This window comes from Venturia canescens, chromosome 10, assembly GCF_019457755.1.
Source record: "Venturia canescens isolate UGA chromosome 10, ASM1945775v1, whole genome shotgun sequence".
Taxonomy (NCBI): domain Eukaryota; kingdom Metazoa; phylum Arthropoda; class Insecta; order Hymenoptera; family Ichneumonidae; genus Venturia; species Venturia canescens.
The window spans coordinates 12945214-12972697 of NC_057430.1; the positions used below are offsets into that span (position 1 = coordinate 12945214).

The 27484-nt window shown below is 41.3% G+C and overlaps 3 protein-coding genes across 6 annotated transcripts; 1 reads left to right on the forward strand and 2 right to left on the reverse strand.

Moving 5' to 3' along the window:
• The first annotated feature begins 368 nt into the window (after positions 1–368).
• Positions 369–7697, forward strand: Pep (Protein on ecdysone puffs). 3 transcript variants are annotated; one of them, XM_043431367.1, is made up of 10 exons: positions 369–580; positions 1503–1825; positions 1898–2059; positions 2876–3105; positions 4032–4311; positions 4405–4563; positions 4761–5001; positions 5116–5316; positions 5627–5808; positions 6030–7697. In XM_043431367.1, the coding sequence occupies exons 2-10, from the start codon at positions 1508–1510 to the stop codon at positions 6663–6665; spliced, it is 2409 nt and encodes an 802-aa protein (XP_043287302.1). In that variant the 5' UTR covers positions 369–580; positions 1503–1507; the 3' UTR covers positions 6666–7697. The 3 variants fall into 3 exon arrangements, with proteins under 3 accessions (XP_043287302.1, XP_043287304.1, XP_043287303.1); XM_043431369.1 differs by having other exon boundaries at positions 370–580; positions 1913–2059; XM_043431368.1 differs by lacking the exon at positions 369–580 and adding an exon at positions 1152–1176.
• Positions 7619–8864, reverse strand: LOC122417651 (selenoprotein F). The gene is made up of 4 exons (XM_043431370.1): positions 8641–8864; positions 8444–8562; positions 8200–8309; positions 7619–7907 (listed from the first exon to the last, which is right to left on the reverse strand). The coding sequence occupies exons 1-4, from the start codon at positions 8692–8694 to the stop codon at positions 7723–7725; spliced, it is 468 nt and encodes a 155-aa protein (XP_043287305.1). The 5' UTR covers positions 8695–8864; the 3' UTR covers positions 7619–7722.
• Positions 8865–9075: 211 nt separating this feature from the next.
• rno (rhinoceros) lies at positions 9076–26843 on the reverse strand. Of its 2 annotated transcripts, none has more exons than XM_043431365.1 (11): positions 26656–26843; positions 25892–26171; positions 25389–25439; positions 24303–24828; positions 23881–24037; positions 23608–23760; positions 22772–23059; positions 22492–22665; positions 21580–21749; positions 21352–21475; positions 9076–21082 (listed from the first exon to the last, which is right to left on the reverse strand). In XM_043431365.1, exons 4-11 carry the CDS (start codon positions 24764–24766, stop codon positions 12968–12970), a joined length of 9645 nt encoding a protein of 3214 aa, XP_043287300.1. In that variant the 5' UTR covers positions 24767–24828; positions 25389–25439; positions 25892–26171; positions 26656–26843; the 3' UTR covers positions 9076–12967. The 2 variants fall into 2 exon arrangements, with proteins under 2 accessions (XP_043287300.1, XP_043287301.1); XM_043431366.1 differs by having other exon boundaries at positions 26624–26843.
• Between the last annotated feature and the right edge of the window lie 641 nt (positions 26844–27484).

Consider the following 27484-nt stretch of genomic DNA (forward strand, 5'->3'; position numbering starts at 1 on the left):
AAACTTTTTCACACACAATAGTAATTTTTTTCCAAATTCTTTCAAAAATGCGGATTTCACACACATTTGATTAATTAAAAGAAATCAATACTCGGATATTGGCAGCACTGTTGTGCTTGTCGCAAATAAGTGAAAATGCCTTGTTTCAGCTTCTCTCATAGTGAAGAAAAATTTAGTCATACTATTAGGAAATAATAGAATAGAAGAATACGTTAGACAGAAACAGCCTTTTATTTACCCTGCTTTTCTTTCGTTACACGAGAAAATCTACATTTTGTTTAAATGTCCCAGTTAGTGCTGCCTTACATGGTCGCTTAAAGAACTATTATCGACCGTCCTTCATGGACTTGGAAGAGGCGACGTTCCTATCCGTTTGTTCTCTCTGTTCTTCTCTGACCTTTCTGCTTTTTCGACTGTGCCGCTCAGGCTCATTGCACTAATAGCGTAAACTTTAATGACAAATAGTACTAGTTAAATAGATTTTTTACTTCGATTAGTGAATTTCAAGTGCTTTTTTCTACGACGTCTATAACCAAAGGGTCGAAAATCAGAAAAAATTCACGAAAAATCTTGTTAAGAGGTACGTCATTTTTCTTTTTGCTGTAGTAAACTCCATTTCCCCATACACATATATCGAAGCGAGCCCATTGCGACGCTAATAATTGAAATTTCCCTGAGTATTGTTGCGAATTATAGCGCGTTCTAATATCAAGTCTTGTATTCTATTTCGGTGAGAAAAATCAGATAGACTTCGTAATTTTCGTTATGGGAATATTTTATCAATGACGACAAGCTCAAACATGTCCTTAAATATGACGATTTTTTATTTGATACCCGAACCGGCATTATGTCGACATGGAAGAGCGTCACACGCCATTTCAGATGTATTGTGAGCGTCGCTATTTTTGACTCGTGCTCGTTATTTACCGGAAAAGTGATAATTGACGATAAATCCACTTCAGTTTTCGCTTTTAATTTAATGCTTCTCGATACTCTCCTTTAACCTCGGCGAATTTTCACCACTCGGATATATTTTTTAACCACATATTTAATAGCAATTATTTAGAGCAAAGTGGATACTGCTAATTACATTAATATTACGTATTCAATGTCGTCGACCACAAATTAATCTAAATATTGAAAAAAAACAATAAATTCACGAATTATGCTTGAAAGGTACGATCAAAAGTTCTAATGATTCATAATGAAATGATTTATTGGAAATATATTGATAATTTAATAGGTTTTTATGTTTCATGGAAGATTTTGAATTAGTGAGTTGGGAAGTACAAAAATATCTTCAATTATTGTTTTTTCCAAATCATTGAACACGCTTTGGAAACATCAGTGATTTTTTAATGTTAACATTTTTTTTGTATAGCCATTTCTCTTGCAGTAAATCGATTATATTTAAATAAAAACCTATAAATTATATTTTTTTTTAAACCGATGACGAATATTTCACATCAAATCGTTACATGCCAGATTCATGAATTTTGTAGCAACAATGTCTTTCAACCGTGGAGCCAAGAGAAACTCGTTTGGAGGTAGAAATTTTAATCGAAACAGCGGCGGAGGTGGAGGAGGTGGAAATCCTTCAGGGCATAATAACATGGGAGGCAGTTTGATGGGTAACTTGGGTGGTTCTTCGGGTGGATCCGGCGGAGGTGGAGTCAATCCTTGGGAAAGTGGAATAATGCCGGGCAGAGGATTGCTCCCAACCCCAAACAACAATCTTTCTCTGAGCTCTCCACAAGCTCAGCTTGTCATTGCGAGCAATCTTCTGAGCAATCTTTTGCGAACTCAACAAGAAGTCCAGCCGCAGGTAACTAGTGAATTTTTAATATACTCCAGAGATTTTCTAGCTATTTCACCATTTTGATAATGTCAACAAAAGTTGCCTTCCAAAAAGGTGCCGTCATTGCTGAGTTTGGGCAACACTCTCAATGGCCCAGGGCCCAATTTTGGCGGTCAACAGAATTTTAGTGGACCAGGAAGATTCAATGACAGGCCAATGAGACACCCCATGAAGAATCAACGTCCCCAACCCTACAACAAGGTATGCTATTGTTTTTGAGAGGCGAACGATTTTGTTTTGGACAGGCATTGGGATATTTTTTGTTCTCTGTTCATGAGAACGTATATCTGGAGAACAAAGTTGATGTATTGATGCTCGGTAGAAAAATGACGAAAACAACAATTGGACAAATATTTCTGAGTTTTGGAACAGGATTCTTTAATGGTGAAACTTTCTGTCTTCGTGCCGTTGTTCTCAAGCATACGGAAATTCGGTCTTGCCCAACATGAATGAATATTGTTTCGTTCATCAGGCCATACAACTGCATTAATGTCGTGACGCATTCGCGTCTCTGCTCGTGTTAGTTACGATAACGGGTGCGATATACAAAAGCAAAATGGAGAAAAAACAGAAGAGAATGAAAGCTTTTTAAAACAATGAATCATGAAGCAACTTTCAATACCTAAATCGACGTTAATTTACGTCGTTTCTGCAATAATCACCCCCTTTTAGTGGTTGGCTGAACCACGTTTCCGTCTTTCCCCCAACCATCTCATCCTCGCAAACAATAAATCGCTTGTTTACGCTCGAATCGACGGATTCACGATTCAAAGTATTTGTGTTGCGAGGATTAAAGAAAAAACGTTTGAGTGTTTATTATTCTTATCGATTGCCCAATGATATTTAATAACTGTGATTGACAGGATCTCCTTCGATCCGTAATGACAACTCACAGTGATATATGAAAAATATTGTAGCAAAACGTATTTAACAAAAAGCAACAACTATTCATCAAGCAACAAGTATCAAAACATTTTTCACGAGATATCGGTCGTAAATTTTGACCTACATGATTAGATGGGCAATCGAGCCCGTGACGGTGCCGCCGGGCGACGTGGCCCATCCGCACAACAATCTCGTGCGCCCCAGTCCGCCAACCAGCGTAGCAATGGAAACCAAAATCAGCATCGCAACGATAAATCTTCTAAAGCAAATCCTGCCTCTAAACAAAATCAGACCGCCAAAAAGGAACAACAGGAAGTTAAGACCTCTGATAAAGAGAAGGCAGAAACACACGTCGCGAAAAGGTAAGCTCTCTCTCTCGCCTGGTGAATTTCGCATTTTTGCGACAATATTCGCAACTTATTTTAACAAAAAATCATGAAATACCTCTGATTATTCAAAAAACAATACACCATATATTTCGTTCCAAGTTTTCAAGTTAAACTCGTTCTGCTATTTTGTTCGAAAAGTATCGAATTGATATGACCAAACGGAATGGCAGTCCTTTGTATTATCATCTTGGTGAACTCCACGCTTTATCGATTATTGAAAAATATTCAGGAGTCTAAAAGAAAATATGAAATAAAACATCTCGTACCAGTTGCCTCATCGTCGAATGAGGGGTTCAAACGAGTGGCCGGTTAAGAACCAAAAACTTGGCACGTTTATTGCCATGTTCTCATTGATTATTTATTGAATGGAATGAAATTTTATTAACATACGCATCTTCGCGTAATTCCAACGGTATGAATTGTCTTTGTACCGTATCTTCGTCAAAGCATTCTCTTCGCATTTGCGAATGAATGTTGATAACGAGCGAGATTTTTCAAATCTCTCCCACTTTGCCCGCTCAATGGAATAAATACACATTTAACCTATTTCGCACTGCTCTTCGTTTAATAGACGAGTTTCTCCTTCGCGTTAGAATTTTATTTCGGTTTCCAAAAGATCAAGCTTTTTCGATCTTTCACCAATCTTTCTGTTTCCCTCGCCCCTCCCCCCCACTCTATCGAATGTCAACGATCTCACAGGTATGGAAGTCTTCGTCTACGTTCTCAGGCTTGGATCTTAAATTTCGTTTAATATATTCGAAGAGATTAGGAAATTATCGAACGATACTTCGGAGTTTAATCATCAGTTGTCGAATTAAGCACGAGAAATACATCGCTCAATTTTACATCATATGAATGATCTAAATGACAAAAAGAACAACATAACCTTGTTCAAATAGCGATGAAAGCGAAGCAGGCGAAGAGAAAAAACGCGACTGGAAGGACGAGAAAAAAGAGGGTGAAGTTAAGGAGATGGAAACAACCGAAACTGAGGAGCAACCACCGAAGGAATCAGCCGCCGAGAACACCGAAACCTCAACAACTGCTGATAAAAAATCTGACGACAACCAAGGGGGTGGCAAAAAGTCCGCTACGAGACACGCTGAGAGTCGTTATGCTGCTGTTCCCATGAACCAAATGTTTTGCCACGTTTGCAATAAACACATGTGGGATGGATTCGTAAGTTTAAATTCAAATTTTATAAAACTCTTTGTTCTTCGGTACAAATTTCATTCTTTTTGAATCTCAAATCATTAAAACCGTTGTCCTCAGTCATTCGAAAACCACTTGCGCGGTCGTGCTCATCAACTGATGATGGAAAAATTGGATGAGTCTTATAAGCTTAAAGTTGATCTCATGAGACACGAGCTCAGAGTCGTTGAGGAACAGCGTCAACTTAGTTTGACCAACTCTAAGCGCCGTGGCAAGAAGGTAAGATGATTAACTTTCTCGTCTCATTGGAGTTTTCAATTGCAAAAGTTTGTTGTTCGACTGCGAGAATTCATACCCTTGGTTTTCCAAGCGGTTTAGCGGCTTGGAATATTGAATTCCAAATGAAATTTTTACCCAGTATAATTCAATCCCTCAAGCAAAAACTTGTTCCTACAAATGTGAAAATACGTTGACAGGTATCGGTTGATTTGAACGTGCGTGAATACTGCACAATGTGCGACCTTAACTTCTTCGGTACTCTGTCGAGTCACAGAAAGAGCGACAAGCATCAGCAGCTCAAGATTTTCCTTCATCCTCGTTGTTTCCCGTGCATGAAAGAGTTCCCTTCAAGAATCGAATACGACGAGCACTGTCTTACACCCGGTCACATGAAGAGTAACGCTCAAAGCGAGGAGCAACGTAAAAACAAGAAAAAAGGTATCAACAAAAATTCTTGAAACGAAAGAAATTGTCCTTCCAATTTAGCAGCATTGAAACAGCTCTTTTACGAAAAATTACAATGTAACATTTTCATTTTTTATGTATTATTAGATAAACTATCGAAAGGAGAATCCGAAGTGCGGACTGCTGAAGACGAAGAAAAAGATGCTGGCCCTGAGCCTAAATCCACTGACAAGGAAGAAGAATTGCCAGAGAATACAGAATACATAACTGATTTTACCGAGGATATGACACTCTCGAATTATCGAGTCCCTTCGCTCAAACATTGCCGTCAAAATCAAATATCGATCGGTGAGCGAACTGGCGTTATTTTACACAAAATATTAAAAAATATGTCAAACTTTCTTTACTGATCTATCGGAATAAGTTAAGGCAATCCATCCGTGCAACTGCACGATCGTTAAAATTCCTTTCAGTCTTCATTAATTTTTATTTTTTTCCAAATAACAAAAATGTCCTCGTAAACCGAGTATTTGTTTTCATTTATCTCCCTCGCAGTCAAGCAGCTGAGAGATCACCACCTTGATATATTTATTTTAAGCAATATAAACAATTATTTTTTATTTATTATTATTTAAACATTTTTTTCCTTCTCAAATAGGTAAATCTATGGTGAAGGAAGTCCAAGGCTGGCATTGCGAAAAATGCCGTCGTTTCATGCTCAACGAAGCGGATATGGCGGCGCATCTTCGTAGCGCCACGCATTACCGAAACTTCGTGCAAGAATTCAAATCATTGACAGCTGCAGCCGAAGCTGCGACCAAGGCCGCCTCTGAAGAAACAGTAAATCATTATTGACAACCATTTCAGATTTAATTAGAAACGTAAAAAGTTCCTCAATTTTGTATTAGATTTTTTTATGTTCAATGAGTTTTGAACGAAAATTCAAAATAAATCAGAATCTAAAATTTGACGAACTTTTACCAGAGTTAGTTGTAAATACGATTCTTTTCAAGCACCACTCCATTTAGTGGACACCATTTTTATTGCTCTTTTTATTCCAGTCAAATGTAAAAGAAGAGACGAAAGAAGATGAGGACGATGATTATGAGAGTGACTGGAAGCGTCGCAAGGTCGATCACTCCAAGGACGAGGATGAATCGATGAAAGAAGAGTCGGCGGAGGTTGACAACGATACTTCTGTAGTGTCTAAAAAAGATGACGGCGAAGACAAGTACGATCCGTTGGAAGCGGACGCTGATTCACACGACGAAGCTGATGATCTCGAAAAAACGGTAGAAACCGCAGAGAATAGTATGGTCACCGAGAACACGGAGAAGGGAACGCCGGTCGAAAAAATGTGGGCGGATATCGACAACGACAACGATCCGGAAATTGGTAATTTGATCGATGACGATATGGAGGAAAAGGAAGAAATCGAAGAATCAGAAGTCCAAAAACCAGAAGCGGAAAAGAAAGTTGAGGCGGTTGTTCCGGTCGTAGAAGTGACACCGATCGTTGAAAAATCACCTGCCCCTCAAACGAAGTCACCGCCGCCAACCACGACGCCCGTGGCAGTCAACACGCCCACCACGAATAATTCATCGGCGAACAACACACCGCAATCGAAGTCGCCACGTGGTGGTCGTGGTTACAACCGTGGTCGAGGTTCCCAACGCGCCCGAAGATCCAGACGATAAATAAAAAATAATAATAATAACAATAACCAAATTCACCATTGCATCAAAAATGGTGTGCCCCACGTAATTTCTCGGCCAAAAAATGTATTCTATCAGAATTTCGGTATATTCCGATTCGGCAAGAATCTTTGAACATTCAGACACTTAGATTTCACGAACAATGGTTTTTTTTTTAATAACGCCAAAAATTCACTTCAAATTATTGTACATTCAAACTATTTTTGTCGAATTTTATCGAAATTTTGGTCGATTCATTCATTTTAGCTGATGATATGCCTCTTCAGAATCCCTGAGGATTAATCATTGACTTATATCGACTGATTTGTGGAATTGACCCTTTTGTATACAGCTTTGAGTCGTTGAAATCGAGAAAATTCATTATTTTTTAATGGCTGAAATTTGCTATTATTTGGGTCGTGTGAATTGGTCCACCTGGAATGGGTGTTCGTTTTTTTTTAACTTACGAACTTGCAATAAAAAATGTTGAAGAAAGAATTAACAAGAATTAAGGAAACTCGATTGATGCAAACTTCAATCGAACTCAGGAAGGAAATAAATATTCCTTATCGTGTCAATGAAATATTGATAAAAATCTTTCAACTTTTTAGAGCCAGAAATTTTATGAACTTGTTTCTTATATTTCATAACGAAGTCAATTCCACATGACGAATACTTATTAACTGGGTAATCGTCAAATTACAACTCCCAAAAGATCTTTCTAAACCAATTGTTTATATCGCTTAAGGATGACTCAACGTTCAGTCCAATTTCATCCAAAACTATCAGTGAACAATAAAAGAAACTAACAAAAACCGACTTTTGTTACCGATTTACGCGCGCATATTCATTTATTATTGATCGATTGATGCGTTGACGTGAATAATCCATAAAACTTTTGTAGACCTTAAGATTTTCATTCCAGTAAACGAAAAAGTAAATAAATGAAAACCACGTTGTAAAGAAAATGTTTTATTTTTTTCTTGTCACATTCTGTAACAACGAGTGATAATAAAACAGTAAAGAGAGTCAATATTCGAAAGAGTTATCGATACTCGGCTTAGTCCATAACTAAATGTGTGTGCAGAAATTCATCTACCGAATCTGTATTCCATTTTGTAATGTCCAATTGATCCTGAAGCTTGTTATCCGCGTCGTATAACCTCATTATAGGATCCAGACCACGTACATATTTTATCTGGAGGTTCGTGTATTTTTTATTTTTCTTCTCATTTTTGATGAAAGCTGTGGAAAATTTGCAAGTCAATATTAATTAATGAGTCTGAAAACCAACAGAACAAACTTTGAGGTTGGACGGTGCAAAATAAAATTTTGATTTCTAGCAAATCTGTAAAAAGTCCAAAAAGTATAGAACATTGAAAACAAATTTCATTACATGTCAATTTAAAAATCAAATGTCTATCAATTTAGGGAAAAAGATTTTGGATACGGACTCCCAGACGAAGAGCAGAATTTTAAATTTTATTTGATAAATATCATGATCAGAAAAAGCTTTGATAAATATTTTAAAAATTACCTTCAATTTGAGGATAAGCAGGAAATTTACAGGTGCAAACTTCAAGAACAGCTTTGGGGTAACGTGCTTCCGTAACATCGTCCTTCACACAACATTCTCGACAATTGTCACTGTGTAAAAGCGACAATAAAACTTACTATTATAGAGCCAACAAATTTCTAACAAAATGACACCTCCAGTAGAGTGGAAATAACGTAATTAAACAATAAAAATCGGAAAGATCAGTAAAAAAACAATGACTTACTAAAGATCATTTAAGTCGAATTTGTTCAATTTTTCACAAGTTGAGCACAACAAATTAGCGCTACTATAACCAAGATGTTTGCAATCATCAACAGAGTGATGTGCCTCTGCGAGAACGATCTGTTTGACAGAAAAAATACGTGAAAAGAGGTTAAGTTCGCTCACACGTATATGAGGGTTATGAACGAGCCAACTCACCATTCCACTGAGAAATACCATTCCGAGAAGTCTTGTAATCTTGAGGGTCGTCATTTCGATATTTTTAAAATAATAATCAACACTGTGTTTCAATGAAAGAATGATTTTGTTCGATCACTAATTGAAAAATTGGAATTATTTTTTATTCATTGTAGCGTCGGTGTGACGCGGTGTCGACGTCGAACCACTCACAATTTTTCCACCACGTTTCTCATTGGTGCTTCTTCGGTCTCTCAACCAATGAAACTATCCATTGTCGTCGAGTCCATGCGAATTTGATTAGGCGATATGAAAAAAATCCGTAAAAACGAATGAACGCTGTCCACGCATTTATCAGTCACAATTTCGTTCCGTTATTTGAAAAACCTTTGACACTTATACCATATTTGATTTAAAAATTGGGAATAAACATAAGAAAAAATAAGAATTCAACGATTTTTAAAAAACTGTAATTATTATTGATCGTAATTATATGATTATTGACAATGACGCGGCTATGTGCACATTAAAACACCTTACCTTTATCTTACAAGACCAGCTTTTCTTGTATACAGTATTTACAATTATCTAATGACCATATGTTACTTATTCGCAATAATATGCGTATATATACATATACATAGATATATATGTATACATAATAATAATGATTATAATAATAGTAATAATAATAAAATTATCTATGTATATGCAGTAATGTTCAATCCGTATCGCCGTCGCATCGAAAATTTTTTTATCGTTATATTATAACATACTTTAGTATTTACCCACAAGTTAAATTAGCAAAAATCAACGTAAATTCTTCATCGTTCATTGAAAACTGTACAACGTGTGGTATAGGCTCTTGAGAATTTTTCTTATCACTGGCGTATTAATTTTATATACATTTTCCAATGTAAGGTATTTGTCGTATAATTAAGGGGTTTTTTTTGTAGGTATTTGTGTATGTGTGTGTGTGTGTGTTGAAAAATGAAAAAAACATTATGGTCGTGTTTTGTTGTAATATGTATAACAGGTGTGTGAAAAAAATGGCGAATAATGTTGAAAAAAAAAATTTGTATTTTAAATCGTAGTCAACAATTGATATTTCAGTGTGAATTATCTAAAACGAATTTCGCTGCAATCTGATATACGATATTTCTTTAAAAAATATTGCATACAGATTAATCCCTTAAATTATTTACGTAGTATGTACAAAGCTATGGCTTTTTCATTTAGTTTTTCTTTTCCGTTCTTCCACGTGCACTATTTTTACTCGGGGTAATTTAGATCGATTATATTCCATAGTTTTTCTCTGTTATCGAGGGGCGATTCTTATGGGTGTTTTCGAATAATCTTTAAAAAATTATTTAAAAAATTAACAAGTTGTGGTCATTGTGTTTCGTCCTTTAATCAGTCGTATTTTAACGACGAATTCATTGGTTTTGTGCTACTTGGGGAAGAATGATTTTTGTTCACGAGCCGATAAAAATGTCAAATTTTTGTTCGTCGCCTCCGTCATTCTTAACCACATTTTGTACCGAGCTTGTTCGAAATCTCGAGTTTTTTTTTTTAATACCATTTTCGATATGCCACCGGGGTTCAGTTGTTTTTGTTTTTCTTCTTTCTCTTTCTATGATGTTTCGTAATCATCGAACTTTCGAATAAATTGGCCTAGGCACTACATTTAATAATATTGTGTGTAGGGGGGCTTTGATATTTATGCCAGGAAATTTACTCAGCTATGTCGTATCTCAGGGATTCTCTCTTCCTCCTCCCCCTTTCCCTTCATTATTTTTGATCGAATTTTATTGTTTCCATCGAGATCGATAGCGAACTCATTTGTGGGCGCCATAAATAGCACACAATTTCGATACGAAAATCAATTTGACACGTAAATATGGCGTCTACAACTGCGGACGTGACTTTCATCTCTTCGGTTACATACTTAATACGCCGGATGGAACAGAAAGTGTCTCCTTATATACCAAGAAAATGACACCGGTACAGTCGGTTTTATAAAACTGTTAGTAAAAAATTTCTGTTATTTTTGAGTCGTCAACGATAAAATAAACGCGAATAATATTTCGGAAAAACGATGTATTTAAAAAATTTGTAAAAATCGATTATCCTCCGGTGTTCCGTATTGTAAAATTTAGCGACGTCAATGATCACTAATTTGTAGCACTTTCCGGTGTCATTTCAAGAGGATTTAACATTGGAAAAAAAATGACATTAGCGTTTTTTCCATCTACAAACATTTTTTTCCCCTGGCCGTCGGACACGCGTCGAGGTTTTTCCACGAATTTCGCATTTACGCACAGACACAAACAGAGACACCTTACAACCGCGAGACTTGTGGATTGACACAGGCGTGATTTCAAATGTTGTTTTTTTCTTCAAATGAATAATCATCGCAAATATATATATATATATATATTTTAATATATATATGTTCATAGTGTTTTTATTAAAATTTTTGCTTCGTTCAATAATATAGCTATAGTTTTTAAAAATCACGATTCGAAGCAGTGATTCATGAAGAATATTTTGTACAAGGGTAATTTCAAAGTTATGGCTCCTGCTAAGGTATCAATCGTCACTTTGAGCAGATTTATTTGTTTTTTAATTCTCATTATATTTTAATTGTTGTTTTTGTTTTTATGTTTATTTTTATATTATTTTAATAATCTTACGGGCGTCCACCAACCTTAGCACACGAGCGCTTTGTATTTTTGTATTATTCTAGATACAAGTGTGTTCCGTGATTGCTGCTGCTGTTGTTTTTTTTTTTTGGTTTTTTTTTCTTTTTTCATTTTTCTTTCTTTATTAAATTTCTTTTTTATTTACTTTTCTTTTCTTTTGTAACGCGCACTAATATACTTTGTTTACATTAATAAAACTCGTGGATGGATCGCAGAATATTCGGCCTCGACGCTATACAAACACGGCCGCCATCGACGCAGCGATTCCAAGACGCAGAGGTAAATAATAATAAAAAGGAGGGTGAGGGAGGCAGGGGAGCGGGAGGCGGCGGCGGCGGCGGCGGCGGCGGGGGAATAAAGACTTCTTTTCTTCTGTTTTTTTTTCTTCGATTACACACAAAGTTCTTTCTAATAAATAAACGTAAAAAAATAATGGTAATTTTTCTAGCTAAAAATTCTCTCTTGCACGAAATAAGTATCGAGTGTACTTATATAAATGTACATGTACATTTATATATATATATATAATATATAAAAAAAAGAAAACAAAAAAGACTTAATATATTTGCACTGAGTATGCCCGATATATTTCGCTGCCTGTGTCAGACGACCTGTCGCTTTGCGGTTTGATCCTTCTAGTATTTCCATAACATTTCTCATGCGGATGTTGCATTAAAAATCGAGGCCTTCAAAATATCCAAAAAGAGACGTCAAAAAAAAAAAAAAGAAAAAACCGAGTTACAACAAAAGAAGATAAAAAAAGATTGGCGTCTGTACAAAACCGTGCAGCACATCCAGCAATTGATTTCTCTCACAATATTCATCTCAACGTTATTTCTTTTCTTTTTTCACAAATTTATCTCTCTCTCGCTCATTCTCTCTCACATAGTACTTAGTTACCGTGGGCGATACGAAAAAGTGTCGTACGTTCTCATCGCATATTTACACAAAGAAGAAAATAACAAAAACATTACCGAACGAGATCCGGATGGCGGCAGCGGGCTGGGTCGGGGGAAGGTACAAAAGAAAAAAGTTTAAAGGACTTGGTTCCGAATGAAGAAAACGGGACGAAACATATTCCGATGAACGAGACACTTGAAATTCTGACCATCCGTGTCTCGAAATGCACATGCGCTCGATAATAACGCGTACGAATTTCTTATTATACTTTTGTTGTTGCCGTTTCCTTTCGTCTTAATATCTTGGGCACTTTGTGACATTTCACTTCACCCTTTCAGATCGCGATTTACATTTACAATGAAATTTCAATAATTTATATTACACGGATAAAAATAAACGTTTCTAAATGGGTTTAAGGGGAAAAGAGCGAGAGGTGGCGGGAAGGGGGGGGGGGCGGGGAGGGTCAGATCGTGATTTCGCGATCGTCGAATTCTTTATCATACATGTAAGAAATATTAATAATAATGTATTTACATATCGCGTGAAAGAAAGAGCTATAGAGAGGGAGAGATAGAGCGTTTTATATATATATATATACACACATATGAGAGTATACATATATATTAAGATATATATGAATACGTATATATGAATATATAAATCGCAATTCGTTTTGTATATTAAAATTCTATTCAAGTAAGAACCGTTATTGTTTACTGTATTTATACAATTATCATTAATTATCACCTAACTTGGCATCCTTGTGGGAGCGGTGCAGGCGGACAGCCTGGTGTGTTGTGTGTCGTCGATTGCTTGAGGATAGCTAACTTGTCGTCTTTGGAAGATTTATTTTCCGATTTGTTATCGGACGTGGTATCAGTCCTGGGCGATATCGTACTCGTACTCGTACTCGTCGTCGTCGTCGTCGTCGTCGTCGTAGTCCCTGTGCCAGTCGAAGCGTTGCTACCCGTGCTCGTCGTCGTCGTCGTCGTTGCGGTCGTTGTTAAGGTTGTCAGGGTCGAGGTTGGTGCGGTTGTCGTCGTCGCGTTAGCGGTTCCCGGGTACGACGAGGACGGGTTTGAACTGTCGTTGGTTTTAGTATGATCGACATTAGTCTCCGGGTCAACAGAGTTCGTAATGGCCGTAGCACAACCGTCGTCACTCGCACTATTAGCCACTGGTGCTTTAAGTTCGTAACCCTCCTGGCATCTCGTTAATTTTAATCTAATAGGTGTGACCTTGGAAGATCTAACGTTTCTCAAGGAGGCGGCGACACTGCTGGCGTTACGATCGCTCGGTGATGACGATTGCTGTTGGTGTTGCTGGTTTTGATGCTTCTTCGAGTCCTTCGTCGTCTCGGCGTTGGGCCGAGTCTCTTCGTTGGTATTTTCACCGGTCGCGGGGTGTCCGCCGACCCGAGATTCGACGCTTTCGCGATTCTCTGTCGTTGACGACTTCTTGCTGATCCCGGACGACGTAGACTCGTTGAGGCAATCGTTGCTCGTCGCGCTCGAAGTCCCCTTGCCCAAACGTATTATTAATTTGGGTGTCGCCGGATCACCACCGTCCAATATCTGCACTCGACCCTCTTTGTTTTTGTTGGATTGTCTCTTTTTTCTTTTACTGTTTTTGTCCTTTTTACTCTTTCCTTTAGTTTTCTCGTCGTTGTCAAAACCGGCCATTATCATTCTGCGGAATTTCATGGACTCTCGTTTGAGCTCCTCGATACTCGGCTTGCTCTGCATGTTACTCAAACGCTTTTTCGGCGGTCGAATTCGGCTGTCCTGAACGCTCGTCATTTCTTGACCGATTATACTGTTTCCTATTTTGATCTTTAACTTTGGTGGAGCACCGGCTACGCCGAGGCCACCAACGCCGCTACTGGGTACTCCGCCAAAGCCGGGACTTGCGAGGCTCATCGGAGCTCCGCTGTTCGTCAGCGATGGCAACGGCGGCCTCGTCTGTCGTCCTCGCCTGCGATCAACGTTACCGCCAACCACACCGCCTCTCCGCCTCTCGCTGACCCCGTCCTCGTCCTGAACGTCCATGAAACCTCCTCGCTCTTTTCTCCTCTTTTTTTCCATGTTCGCGTCGACCACAGCTTTGTAATCCTCCCTCGTCGGTATGCTCGTCATAGAGGCAACGGCCTTTGGTATCGTGATGACAGTTCGATTGAGCGGCGGTATCGTTATCGGGGCCGTTATCACATTTCCGTAACTAGGATCGTCGGTGTTCATGTCCTGCGAGCAGTACTGTCTCAACAATTCTTTCTTTCTCATACGACGAAGATTGGAAGTGCCCGAGGCGCTGGTCGCGGTCGGTGTTACAACGACCGGAGCTTGTTGGGCGAGAGGAGGAACCGAGGAGGCAGGAACGTAATTCGCGTCCATGACGGGCCCCTTGATTTTAACCTTCAATTGGTTCCTCGAATCCGTGAGAGAAACTTTGGTAGCTTCGACGACCGACGGCAGAGGCAGTTCCAAGACGGCGGGATTGCAGGGATCGAGCTTGGCGCAAACCTCGGACTGCGATTTACTCGCGATCAGGGCTGAATGCAAACTCAATTCCTTTTCAAGGTCCTCGTCGATGTCGGGGATCGAGGGATCTGCCGTTACGCCGCTAAACGAGTTCAACAAATGATTTGTGTACGAGGGCGCGTGGAGCGATGAGGTCTGAGCGTCGATCGTCGAATTGTAAGTTCTCATGTCAACCGGGCCTGGCAAAAGCGGCATAACCGTATCGGTGAAGGATTGTCCGGTGTTGCCTACCGACTCGGCGATACTCGTCGCGTCGCGAAGATCCGGTGAACCGATTATTTTCTCGTCGATGTATTTTTTGTGGACCCCTGGACTGGAGAGTCTCGATTGCATGTTATCTTTAGCTAAGCTCGAAATTTCACGTTTTTCACCGACGTCCGTAGACTTTTTGCGTTCTCTCATTGTTCTGAGATCGGCGATATTCGTCTCGTTGGTTGAGTCCTCGTCTGAGTCGAAATCGTAGACGGTACCGATCAATTTATTCTGTATCGAATCATCGAGGTGCATGGTGTTCAATAAAGACGGTAAAATAGGATGAGCAACGCTCTGATTGTTTCTACCTCGTCCTCGGCCTCGGCCGCGACCTCGTCCGCGCTGGCCGCCTTGTTGGGCCCCTTTGGCTCCTCGGCCTCGCGCCCTGGAGCTCGGTACAGTTTTCGGGGTTTCCTGGCGAGGTGATTTGCCCGGTGATTTGCCCTGCAAAGACGTCACTCTTGTTGACGTTCTCGTCGGTTTGGACGGTGATTTTTTGCCCGTTTGCGATTGCGACAGTGATGCAATGGGTGGCGTGGCGGAAGTGGTTGTCGGCGTAGCTGAAATTCCGGTTGCTTTAGGATCGCTCGTTATGGGATTTGTAATAGTTTCATCTACGGTGCCACAGCTCGTTTCGTTTATTCTCGTCTCGTTCATGCTGTTATTGCCGTAAGTGATATGATCCAGTGCTTGAGAATTGGCATTGTGACTCGAGAGTTCCTGAGCGTTTTGTTGTTGCTGCTGCTGCTGCTGCTGTTGCTGCTGCTGCTGCAGTTGTTGGTGGCTTTCAGCCTCGGTGGTCATGGTCGATTGTGGCGGAGGTGTTGGAATTTTGGTCGGTGATACGATCGCGGCGGTGAGTGCCATATTGTGCGAGGACGAAGTGAAAGCAGCGGTACACGGTGAAGCTTGCATGTTTAGAGATTCCTCGAGAGGTTTGCTCACGTGTTGCATGAGGCCTTGTGACGTTGGGAAAGGAGCACCGAACACGTTAGGTGGAAACATCGCGGTACCGGGTGACGGATAAGGCAGAGGTGCGGTGCAAGATTGCGGGGGAAATAATGAAACGGGCCCGGCGTAGGTCGCCTCGGGATAGGGATGGTAAGCTCCTGCCTCCATGGTGCAAGGCTGAAACGGTATCTGTTGGATATTTTTGTAAGGTGGCATTGCCGCGTGTTCCTCGTTCGAAGATGCCGACGTTATGGAGGAGGAGGTCGATCTACGTGACGGTAATACCTGAGACTCGGCCCATCGGGTATCCTGACGCGAATTGTTTACGTCGTAAGGTGAACCGGAGGTTTGATAATCTTGCCTCAGTTCGGAAGCGACATCGTCCTTTTCGATTTGACGCTCCATCGGGTTAACGTGATCCTCCTCGGTGTTGGCGAGGCTCATGAAGTGACGATTCATCATTTCCATGGGCTGCATTTCCTCCACGAGGGAATTTGGCATGTTGGCAACTTGTTGCGGCTGCTGCTGCTGTTGTTGTTGTTGTTGTTGTTGTTGCTGCTGCTGCTGCTGCTGGTGATCCATCATGTTGATCGGTTGGACTCGGGATTCGTGGGGATCGAGATGTTGCATGGGCCGAACCATAACGTGCTGCGGTTGCTGCTGGTGTTCTTGATGATGCCGTTGTTGCTGCTGATGATGATGTTGCATCAATTGATACTGGTCTTGGAGATTGAGATTGAGCTGGGCGTGAACCAAAGCTTCGGCGTTGCTGCCGGCTATGACAGCGGCGATGTCGTTCGGGAAACCGTGAGTCGCGTAACGATGATTCTGGCTCTCGATAAGTTGGTTCAAGTGAACGTCGTTCGGATTGAAATTGTCCATGCCGCTCGGCGGGACCCAACGCTCGTCGGCCTCCGCTCTATCCAACTTCGCTCTTTCAGCAATCGCGACTTTACCCGAGTCGAGATCTTCGCTCATGTATGGCACGTAATTTTCGCTGTTATTCGAGTAACAAGATTTACGTTTTTCCTCGATCGTCTGAGACTTCGCGGACGTTGTTTCGTCGCACAACGATATTACTTCCGGCGATGTTCTCTCGCTCGTCTCAAGAACTACTTCAGGCTCGGGCTCCCGGTGCTTCGGAGTCTTTTCCATCGCCACCGGTTCCGGAATTTTATCGGGCAACGTAACCGCCGCTTGCGGACTTTCTTCTCTCTTTATTTCCTCCGTATTTTCCACGGCGATCGTCGGCTCGAGCTCGAATTGACCGGAGTTTGATTTTTTCGATAATTCCATTCGCAGCTTTTCGACTAGATGAAGTGTCTCGCGAGCGCTGTCCTCTTTAGAATCTTCCTTGAACCACAATTCGTTGTTGAAGGAGAAAGACAGAGGCGCCGCTCGTTCCTCCGCGTCCCGCGGTATACTGAAACCGTCGTCGTTCACCATATCGTCGGTTAAAATGTCTTGATCGAAGTCGAAGAGTTCCGAAACACTGGGATCTTTGCTACCGTGCTGGGGCGAGAATATCGAACGGTTCAACGATCGTCGACGCTTGTTGTTCGTTTCTTTCAACTCTCCGGCTTCGGGGCCAAGGCTCGTCGTTGTCGTCGTCGATGGGATCGTCGCTGTCGTAACCGCGGACGTTGACGTTGTGATTATTCTATCCGTAAACGGTTTCGCGAATGCGTTGCTTTCATCACTGGTATCCTTGACTGGATTTTGAGCGAGACTGCCGGGAGCTTCGACGACGTCGATTTCCGTTGCTTCATCGCCCTCGCTCTTTCCCTCTATTCTGTGCTTTCTCTCGCTCGTTCTATCGTAATCCGAAGAATCTTCGATCTGCTTCTTCACCATTTTTTCCACGTCGCCGAGAGACTTTTCTCTCGCGAGATTCTCCTTCTCGTTGCTCAAATAATTACACTGTTCGTCGATCACTGGAACTCTCGCCCGATCCTCCCGTTTCAAGATCTCTTCGTGGGAGACTTTGCTGCTCGATTTAATGGTCTCGACGCTTGGTTCTTCGTTCCCGCTCTTTATCGTCGCGCTGCTCAAAGCTTCTTCGTTCTCATTTTTCACGTCGATCGATTTCGCCTTCGACAATTTATCGAGATGTTCTCTCTTCTCGAGCAGTTTGTCCAAGCCTCGCGACGACTTTTTCGGACTGTCACGCTCGGCGCGACGTTGTTTCATTTCCTCTTCGAGAGTATTTATCGTGCTCCTGTTCGAACTCTTTTTCGTTCTCTCGATTTTGGGGGATTCTTGCTTTGTTGTTACGAGCGTTGTCGACGCCCCAGCCGTTGTTGTCGTCGCTGTCGCCGTCGCCGTCGTCGTCGTCGTCGTCGTCGTTGTCGTCGTCATTGTCGTCGTCATCGACGTTGTCGTCGTTGTCGTTTCGGTGCTCGGGACTGAAGAATTTTCGTACGCAACTTTCTCGTAATCGCTCTCTCGCCTCTCCTCGGACTCGCGCTCTCTATCCTTAGCTTGTCTCTCGCTCAGCCTCTTTTCCACTTTCTTGATCGCAGACACATTTTTACTGTTTCTCTCATCTTTTTGCGGAATCTCAGTTGATTTTCGTTTTCTAGCTTCGGGCTTGCTGCGCGGAGTTTGCACGATGTCTTCTTTGTTTTTCGAGCTCGATTGTTGTTGTGGCTGCTGCTGGGTGGATTGCTGTTTGACTGCTGCAGAAACCTTTTTGCCTGATTTTCCCCCAGACAAATTTCGTGGCCCATCATTATCTCGAGACCCACTGAACACACTTTGGTCCGCAGATTTTTCTTTTCGCATGTGTACCAAGACCCACTCTTTGCATTGTTCCGAGTTTCTGGCGTCGCTCTTTTTACCGCTGGATGATGAAGAAGACCCGGCGGATGAGGATTGTTGTTTGCGCGATTGTTGTTTTTGTGATTGCTGCTGTTGTTGTTGTTGTTGTTTGTCTTTAACGACGGTTCCACCTGATTCTTCTCTCTCAACAGTCGGCGGCTGAAACTCAAGTCCATGCCGCCCGTCGGAAGTTTTAAGCTTCTTATCGGGCAGCTTCTTGAGTTTCCGCCCTGACAATGTCGTCGATGATGTGGTTGTGGTTGCTGTAGCTGTCGTCAAAGGTGTCATCGTGGTCATGGGTAATTTCTTATCCGCAACTTCAGCGGCATTGTCGTCGCTCGTTGCTGCTGCTGCTGCCGTTGTTGTTGTTGTTGTTGTTGTTGTTGTTGTTCTGTTAACTTGACGTTTCTTCAGATTTTTCCTATTCGATCTATTGCTCGTATCGCTCTCGGACGAGGTTGTCGATGATATCGCTTGCTCTTTCTTGACGGGGGACGGACCGCGCAGTACCGTGCTCTTCTCTTCCTCGGAATCGCTGCTACTTTCGGTCGTACTGCTGCTGCAGCTACTACTGCTCGAATCGCTATTACTCGTCGAGGCCGATTGGGACTTGATCTCGATCGTCGGTTTTTTCGTCGGTTTCGGTGACATTTCTTCCTTTTTCGGTATAATTTCTTCCTTCTTAAGTGGTTTCTTCGGGATCTCCGGTAATTCTTTCTTCGGTTTAGTGTCCGGAGGAATTTCTACTTCCGTTGACTGCTGCGAGGTTTTACTACCGAGACCGCTCTTGATGTGTTCCGCTGCTTTCTTAGCCGCTTGCCTCTGTGGCACGTAAGCGAGGATCTCCGAGCCGTCGCCGAATTCCTTATCGAAATCGTAAATGTCGTTGCTCTTTGGATCTTTCGAGCTTGTCTTGCCATCTTTTTGCTTTTTCACTCTTTCTTTTGTGATTTTCGGAGGTTTGATGTCTTCGACGGGAGGGGATTTGACGCTTTCCGATTGTTCGATGGGTGCAGCGTTCGTAATCGCGGTAGCAACGGCGGCGACGGCTTCCTTCTTGTTCTGGGAGCGCTGCATTATTTCGGAGGCTTTTTTCGCGGCCTGTCTCTGCGGCACGATCAACGCCGACGGTATGTACTCTTTCTTTTTCGTAGATTTAGCGTTTTCTTTGTTATTCGGTGGTTCGAGGGTACTGCGCTCGTTGACGCGTTGTTCCTTGTGGGCGTTCCGTTGCGAATTTTTCGCAATGTCCGCCGCCGAGAACTGTTTGACCGCTGCTTTCGTAATGAAGGGAGCGGAATGGGAAGTACCGTGTTCCTGGGAATCGGAATCCGTGTCTGAATAAATGGCCGCTAACGCGGATGGACCCAAGTGCGAAGTGACTGTGTTGAGCGGCAATAATTCGTCGCTGTCACTGCCCGTGCCGCTGCCCAATTCTTTCTCCATGTGTTGCAACGTCGTGCGAGATCTTGCGCTTCCTGGCTTGTCGCTCGAGCTGCTGTCCCCCCGTTGAGGCCGGTCCGGAGCGCTCGACTTCTTTGTCTTTCGTCTCGCGGATACTTTCGTTTTCGGCGATGTATTTTCTTCCTCCGTACTCGAATCCGTCTCGAGTTTTATACTCTTTGATTTACTCGTCAACTTTGTGCTCGGGGATATCATCGTCGTCGCGCCCGACGATAACGTAGACGTAGTAGTCAGCGTCGTCGTCGTCGTTATTGCCGACAACGACGTTGTCGACGCCGTCGCTGTTTTTATCGTTGGTTTAGCAGTGTCCGTTTCGCTACTGCTCAATGACGAAATATCGCTACCGTACAATCCTTTCCTTCTTACCGTACCGTTGAAATACAACTTTTTATTCGACGCACCGTTGAAATCCGTCGGGGGCTTTTTCTCGTCGCTCGACACCGGCGACGGTGATTTGATACCCGCAATTCGTGCCACTATCGTCTCAAAGTCACGCGTGTGATCCTCCGCGTCCGCGTGCGAATACAAACGATCGTATATCGACGGACCATGATTTGCTTCCGCGACAGCGGCCGCTGCCGCCGCGGGCAACGAACCGCACGATAATACCGCCGTTTGCTTGTGAAACGTTTGCTCACGAAAACGCAAATACGTACGACACAACTTCTCCCGCCTACCGACCATGTAACAAAGATTACGAACACGCTCCAAATCCTGACGCAACTGCACAAATGTTCGCATCTTCTCCAAATCCGCCGCTTGACCCTGGGCACGCGCACCCGCACCTGATAACTCACCGCAACGCGGTGCCAGCAGAGGCTTGTTGTGACCCGCCTGAAAACATTTCAATCAAACCAGTTTTTCTCTTGATTTTTTCCTCCCAGTCACCAAAATTTCCAGGACCAAAGTAGAGAGTTTTCTATCAACCAGAAATTCGTTTTTCTTCATATCTGATAAAATTTTGAATACTCCGACAATTCGACACCCCACACATTTAACGTGTGCATTGGGAAAAACAAAGTTTCAATCTCACGAAGATTTTTTTTAGCAATTAACGAAAAATGTAGGTTAATAGACAGAAACTGATTATTCTCACGACTTACCCGTCTTTTTAATTTCCAATAGTTGTAAATGTACACAATGCCGTCGGGGTCAACGTCCAATTTTTGAGATGTTATGTCTTTGAGACTAACGTGCTTATCAAACTCTGCTTCAATCTCTTGCAACCTGCGATTGAAAAAGGAGAATAAAATTAGAAAAACGCGCATAATTAACTTCGTTAACGTTGTCATGACCGGTGCTTGAGCCAGTGGGAAATCGAAGATACGTACTTTGCTGCGCGTGCTTGATTCTTTTCTTCAGACGTCATGTCCTTACGTTTTCGTGGCCTGGGCTCACCGTCCTCAGAATCCGAACCACCCTTACCAGAGTTTCCGCCCCCGGACCCTCCGACGCCGACTTTGTCTTTCGTGTTCGTTCTACTGTGCTTTTGACAGTACGACTGCAACGAAAATACAATGAGAATGCTAAAGTTTTCGAAAAACAAAACATTTACCATTAAAATCTTGAACTTTTTGGCAAAAACAACTTTCTTTGCAATGTTTCAAAACTTTTTTTGTTATTTAGAGTTTTTTTTATTATCGAATGTCGATAAAATGTAACTTTCTCATACATCGTTATTTTCTTTTTTTTCAAACAACGAAAAGAACCATGTTTAAATAACCTTCGTTGCTGCATACGGGATACGTATCCTGTGAAAATATGATTGGATTCATTTACGACTTTGGACCGTTTGTCTTCGGAAAAATGAATTATCGATAAGTATGGAATCAATTATTGATAATCAGTCGTTGACGAATAACCATAAAATTAAATTCATAATGCTACATTTCAAAGTTATGAGGTAGAAGCAAAGGGTCATCGTGCTGGTAGAAATATATTTGCAGAAATCGTGAGGTGAAATATCGAATGATTAAACTTTCATTGGGTTTTGAATTATAAGTGGAAAGTTACATAAATACAACTATGGTGTGGGATAAAATTTCTATTGAAGTTATGAGCTCGAAGTCGTATTTGTGTGAGCCATAAAAAGTAGGATATTGTCAAATATCAAACTGACAGGAGCTTCCAGAAATAAACACAATTTTGAATTATACGAGTCTTCGTTGCATTGTATCGCTGTTATTCTGATGACGAATTTGAATAAAGATCATTTTCACGAGGGTGAAATTCGTTATTCTTACCCTCAATTTAACACCGTCGTCCGCCATCTCATCTTCGATAATTGCTTTCATTTCGAGACCATATTTGAAGGCGCACGTAACGTGATACGCTGTTTTGCACGTCTTTATACTGCATTGGATGCAAGCACCGACGCGCTCACGACAAAGCACGCAAATAAGAGCCCATCGGCTTTGCTGTAACCATGGCAAAAATCTCATAATTTTTCTTCTCGTTACGAACTTTTGGAAGACTTTCTTTTCTGAGAGTCAATTGAATTGAAATGAAAAATTGATTGTTTACCGGAATACTGGAGATTTTGGTGATCGGCTCCATTCTTTCGACGCAGCCGATGCTTACTTCGGGGATCCAAAGGGCGCAAGAAACGTGTGCCCACTTTTGTCCGCTTCTCGTGCACTTCATAGCACCACCTTTGTTCGGACACAAAACACAATCGGGACGTTGACTCAGAGAGCAAGTTCGGCATAGCCAGGAACCCTCGGGTATCGACGTTATTCCATAACATGCCTGGTGAACGCAAATGTTGCAGCAGTCGCAAAACACCATCTCGTTACCTTCCTCCGAATCGGGCTATTTGGGAATTAACGTTTCATTCAAGTTAACCGTTTTTCGAAGAAACATTTCTTGTCACTTCAAAGATGATAAAGATTTCTGAATCCATTAAAAAATCAACCAAGAACTACTCAAACAAACCGAAACCGAAAATAATCCCATCAAAACAATTTATACGTAGCTAAATAAAACTAAATAAAAACCACAATTATATCATACGAAATATAATTTTGATAAGTAAACCAAATTTTCACGTAAATTATGACTATAATTTCATCAACGGATATTATTTCGCGAGTGTATTTTAATCTAAATAAAATGGAATAATTTCGAGTGGGACGTTTATCGTATTTCACGAAATTATGTCTATTCGTTTCAACTACTATCGAACCACTCAAAATCAAAACCAGCTTTTATATTCACATATTTCTATGTCGAACATTTTCATCGATAATTTGTTGCTGATTCTGATTCTGAAGATTTCGATCAAAGTATTAAGACATTAAATGATAATAAGTAAATTAAAATAAAATAATAGAAATAAAAGCATAATTTACTTGACTCACCGATCTGCAAACGTCACAAATGACGTTTTCATCGTATTCGATACCCAAGCCTTCTTCATTTTTTACGATTGTCTGAATTCTCTCCCAACATCGAACCTCCAATTCCTCTATCACACGCTCGAGCTGAGACTCGGTGACCGAGGGTTGACCAGCCTGATGAGAAACAAAACATTTATTAGAGTCGAATTCTCGTTGTATACATTTTATACTAATTCAATGGATAAGACACTATTTATTCGCATTCTCTTTGTTAGTTCCTCAAAAGTTGTTTACCTGAGCTCTCTCGCCGTTTAGAACGTCGAGCCAGGCGATATCCACGTCATCGAGATCATAAGCGCAAGCTTTTTCCGCCCTAGACGGTGTAGTACTAAGATGATGATCCTCCGGATTAAAATAATCGTCACGTGATATCCGTAGGAATTTTTTCGGTCTGAAAGAGAGTTAATTCATTGATTGGGCTCCAATTCACCGCTACGGTTCTCCTATGACGGACCACGTGAGTAAATAAACACTTTTCTTATTGAAAAGGATGATTATTTTGTTGGACTGGGGAAGCATGATTTTACTAGAGTAGCAATAAACTTCACTGCCAATGAATTGTCGGTGAATAAAATTTCTAATATGAATTTCGTTTCGAAAAAATGTTTTGATTCCAGGACAAAATAAATACTGTTTGAGGAATAGTTGTTGCTTACAGTTTGAATTCTCCATGATGCTTATTGGCAGGCAAAGTTTGAGTGATTGCGACCATGGGTTCAGGCAACGAATCTGGATTAACGGGTACTTGTACGCCCCTCTCCCACTCCTGTTTCCATTGATCAGTGATGACCCAATATTCATTAGGACTGAGGGGCTCGCTATCCGGGAGCTTCATCGCACTTATCAGATCTTTACGAAACAATTCAGCGGGCGCTTCGGCTGCTGAACGATTATAAATGCTCGATATTTTGATGTCGCTGAGGGGTCTAGGTGTCCACGAAGCACCGCCCTGACTCGAAGACGCCATCGTTTCTTCCTCCTCGGAGGGACCAAGGGCAACCGTTGACGCTGATAAACCCGCGGCAGCCGGGCCCAATCTACATTTTCGCCTCTTGATCGCCCCCGGATAAGAACCCAAGTCATTGTCGTTCTTGTTTATTCGCTTGCCCCGTTGTGCCATTCTACTATGCCCGGTTTAGCTAGTCCTTACGTGGCACATGCAAGTGAGCTGCTTCGCGCACCCTGACAAACAAACCAAACAACCAACAAAATTAATTTACCAAATAAATGAAAAAAAAAAAAAAAACAACTTTGTTTCCATTCCACATCTTTTTTTTTCTATTATCCAGGATTTCTCATTGGAGTTGAGTTTTTCCAAGTGAGGAAAGCAATTGATTTTTTGTAGCAATCTGAAACTATGAATTGATATTGCGTACTGCTGAAATTCTCAATTCTTGTGCATTCCAACTGAGGAAACATCAATATTACCACATTGTTGTAAAATATTGCAAATTTTTTCAAATGTAAAACTGGTACACGACAAAATTTTATTTAACCGAACTGCAATAGGTAAATCAAAATGGATTAATTTTTTTTTGGTGTAGAAGTATACGCATTTACTTATTTATCGAAAAATAACCCGTAGTTTTTATTGAACTCAACATTTCTAAGAAAAATCGTCAAAAAATTTACACAATCAAATGATTCGACAATCTCAGTCGGAAGTTAATCGATCAATTATCGAATAAGCCAATCAAAACGAATCGCATGAAAATAAGAAAAACAATTGTTAATATACTTACTACATAGCTGTCCATATAGTGATTTATTTGGAAATAAAATTCCTCTCAAAACTGAAAGAAAAAAGAAAAGACCACTAATTACCTAAACTATGCAAGAGATTTCATCATTTTCAACATTAGTACATAATATTTCACACACAGAAATCAGAAAGTTTAAGAGAAGTATCAACATGCATTTTTTTTTGCTCATAATACTAAAACTTTGCTCATATCTACTATTTGATGAAATGTAAGTAAATGTTTGAGTTTCATTGAAATGTTTACAATTTTATCAAATTTCTGTGAAAAGCTGTCAAATTTTTGAAACTTTTAACAGTTAGAATGCCCCAGGGCTTAGATTTCTTTCTGTGCATAAAATTTTCCTTGCGCTCAGGAAATTATTGCTTTTCACGTTCAAAACAAATGTGGCGACACTGACCAAGGAAGAACTATATTTTATAACACAATTCTCTGTGGTCAGCATAGTAAGCAAGCAGAAAGATAGATGAAATAATAGAATTTACCTTCTAGTGGAAAAGTGATGATCCGCGTTGAGCATCTGTGCTGTCGTAGATATAATAGCCCGGATAAATTGGTCAAGAGTTTTGTATAATACGGAGGTAAGAATAAAGCGCGATGAACTCCTTGTTGACAAGGATGTATGTAATAATTGACGTATATCGGGATTGCGATAGGAGGGCACACCAGGTCTCGTAGAAACGGAGAAGAACGACGATACTGATAGATTGGGAGAAGTGATGAGTACGATCCGCTGTTCGGGCCGTGTAACGCACCTGTCCTCAGCTGAGGATGATAACATAATATAGGTTATACGAGAAGGTAGTTTAATAAGGGTGTTTTAAACGTCGTACGGGTGAGAGTGTCGTGTTCGTCGTAACGGTAGTTGTCACATTATCATCGGGGGTAAAGAGAGTTAAAAGCGGGGGCCGTGTTACATTCGGAGATACACAAACACGCGACGTCGGGTATAGTCGAATAACAGTGGGGTAAAAAAAGTAAGGGGGGTAAATAAAATGAAAATAAGAAAAGGGTAATGAGATTAAAAAACGAAGGGGAGAAAAAGAACGATGTTCTTGGTAACCGTGGTTGAGATACACGGGAGAACAGGGAACACGGGTTGTACGAACGGTTTTGCGCTCTCTCTTCGTTTTCCCCCGTACCAAGAGAGTTAAAGTTGGGGGTTTCATGTAAACATTGTCGTCGAATAAAAGCTTGTTACACTACGAAACTCTCACGTTTTTTGGGCTTGTTTAACTTTTGGACTCACTGGGCCGCGCGTAGATGTAATTGGCCCCGTACACGACGGAGCTTCATCTTAAACGCTCAAACACTTTTTTAAAACGTTTCGTCTATCAGCACGAACAAAATGCCTCACGGCTCCATTACGCTGCTGCTGCTGCTGCTGCCTGCTGCCCAACAACATTGACAATACAGATGGCAGCACCGACACCTCGAGAGATCGCAGCAATGGCGGCCAAACACACATACATCTCTGGACTCACACGAGAGAGCTCACAACACTGTGCACTCGTTATAAAACATATACACGCGCACATACTACCTTCTTTCAATAGCGAAACACACCGACTGAGATATACTCTCTCTCTCGCTGCTCTGACTCTAACGCTATATAACCTGAGGAGAGCTCGAAGCATTAAATACCTTATTATTGATCTATTAGCCGCGAAATATATTTTCGCGCGCGCACTTGTACACGTGATTTTACAATGCGAGGAAAAACCGCGAGTCCTCGTGTGGACATTCGACAAGAACGTACACGCGATACCGGACCTCTCAAGCTCTCTTCGTTTTTTCCCCCGTTTTTTTTCCGCTTCTTTCTCTCGTTCCGCTTTTTTCGTTTCTTTTATTCGCGCTTTTTTCCGTCTTATTCCTTCGAATTAATTCATTTTCTTCGTATATTATTCTTCTTTTTTTATCCATATACGAATTTCTTTTTCGTGTGTGTATATCGATATACGATATCGGTCTATATACGTATAGGATAACGTCGACAACGGTATGCAGCAAGTGCGTATACGCGAATCTCTCTCTCTCTCTCTCTCTCTATCACAAGGGGTGCCTAACCATGTACTCAT

What these genes read in the sequence shown, in the direction of transcription:
- Pep (XM_043431367.1), top strand. Translation starts at nt 1,508, where the DNA reads ATGTCTTTCAACCGTGGAGCCAAGAGAAACTCGTTTGGAGGTAGAAAT. An exon ending in AACACATGTGGGATGGATTC is followed by an intron (nt 4,312 to 4,404) that starts GTAAGTTTAAAT and finishes CGTTGTCCTCAG; the next exon opens with TCATTCGAAAACCACTTGCG. An exon ending in AGGCCGCCTCTGAAGAAACA is followed by an intron (nt 5,809 to 6,029) that starts GTAAATCATTAT and finishes TTTTTATTCCAG; the next exon opens with TCAAATGTAAAAGAAGAGAC.
- LOC122417651 (XM_043431370.1), bottom strand. Translation starts at nt 8,694, where the DNA reads ATGACGACCCTCAAGATTACAAGACTTCTCGGAATGGTATTTCTCAGT. An exon ending in TGGTATTTCTCAGTGGAATG is followed by an intron (nt 8,563 to 8,640) that starts GTGAGTTGGCTC and finishes TCTGTCAAACAG; the next exon opens with ATCGTTCTCGCAGAGGCACA. An exon ending in TTCGACTTAAATGATCTTTA is followed by an intron (nt 8,310 to 8,443) that starts GTAAGTCATTGT and finishes GCTTTTACACAG; the next exon opens with TGACAATTGTCGAGAATGTT.
- rno (XM_043431365.1), bottom strand. Translation starts at nt 24,766, where the DNA reads ATGGCACAACGGGGCAAGCGAATAAACAAGAACGACAATGACTTGGGT. An exon ending in ACGACGGTGTTAAATTGAGG is followed by an intron (nt 21,750 to 22,491) that starts GTAAGAATAACG and finishes TTTTCGTTGCAG; the next exon opens with TCGTACTGTCAAAAGCACAG. An exon ending in AATCAAGCACGCGCAGCAAA is followed by an intron (nt 21,476 to 21,579) that starts GTACGTATCTTC and finishes TTTCAATCGCAG; the next exon opens with GTTGCAAGAGATTGAAGCAG.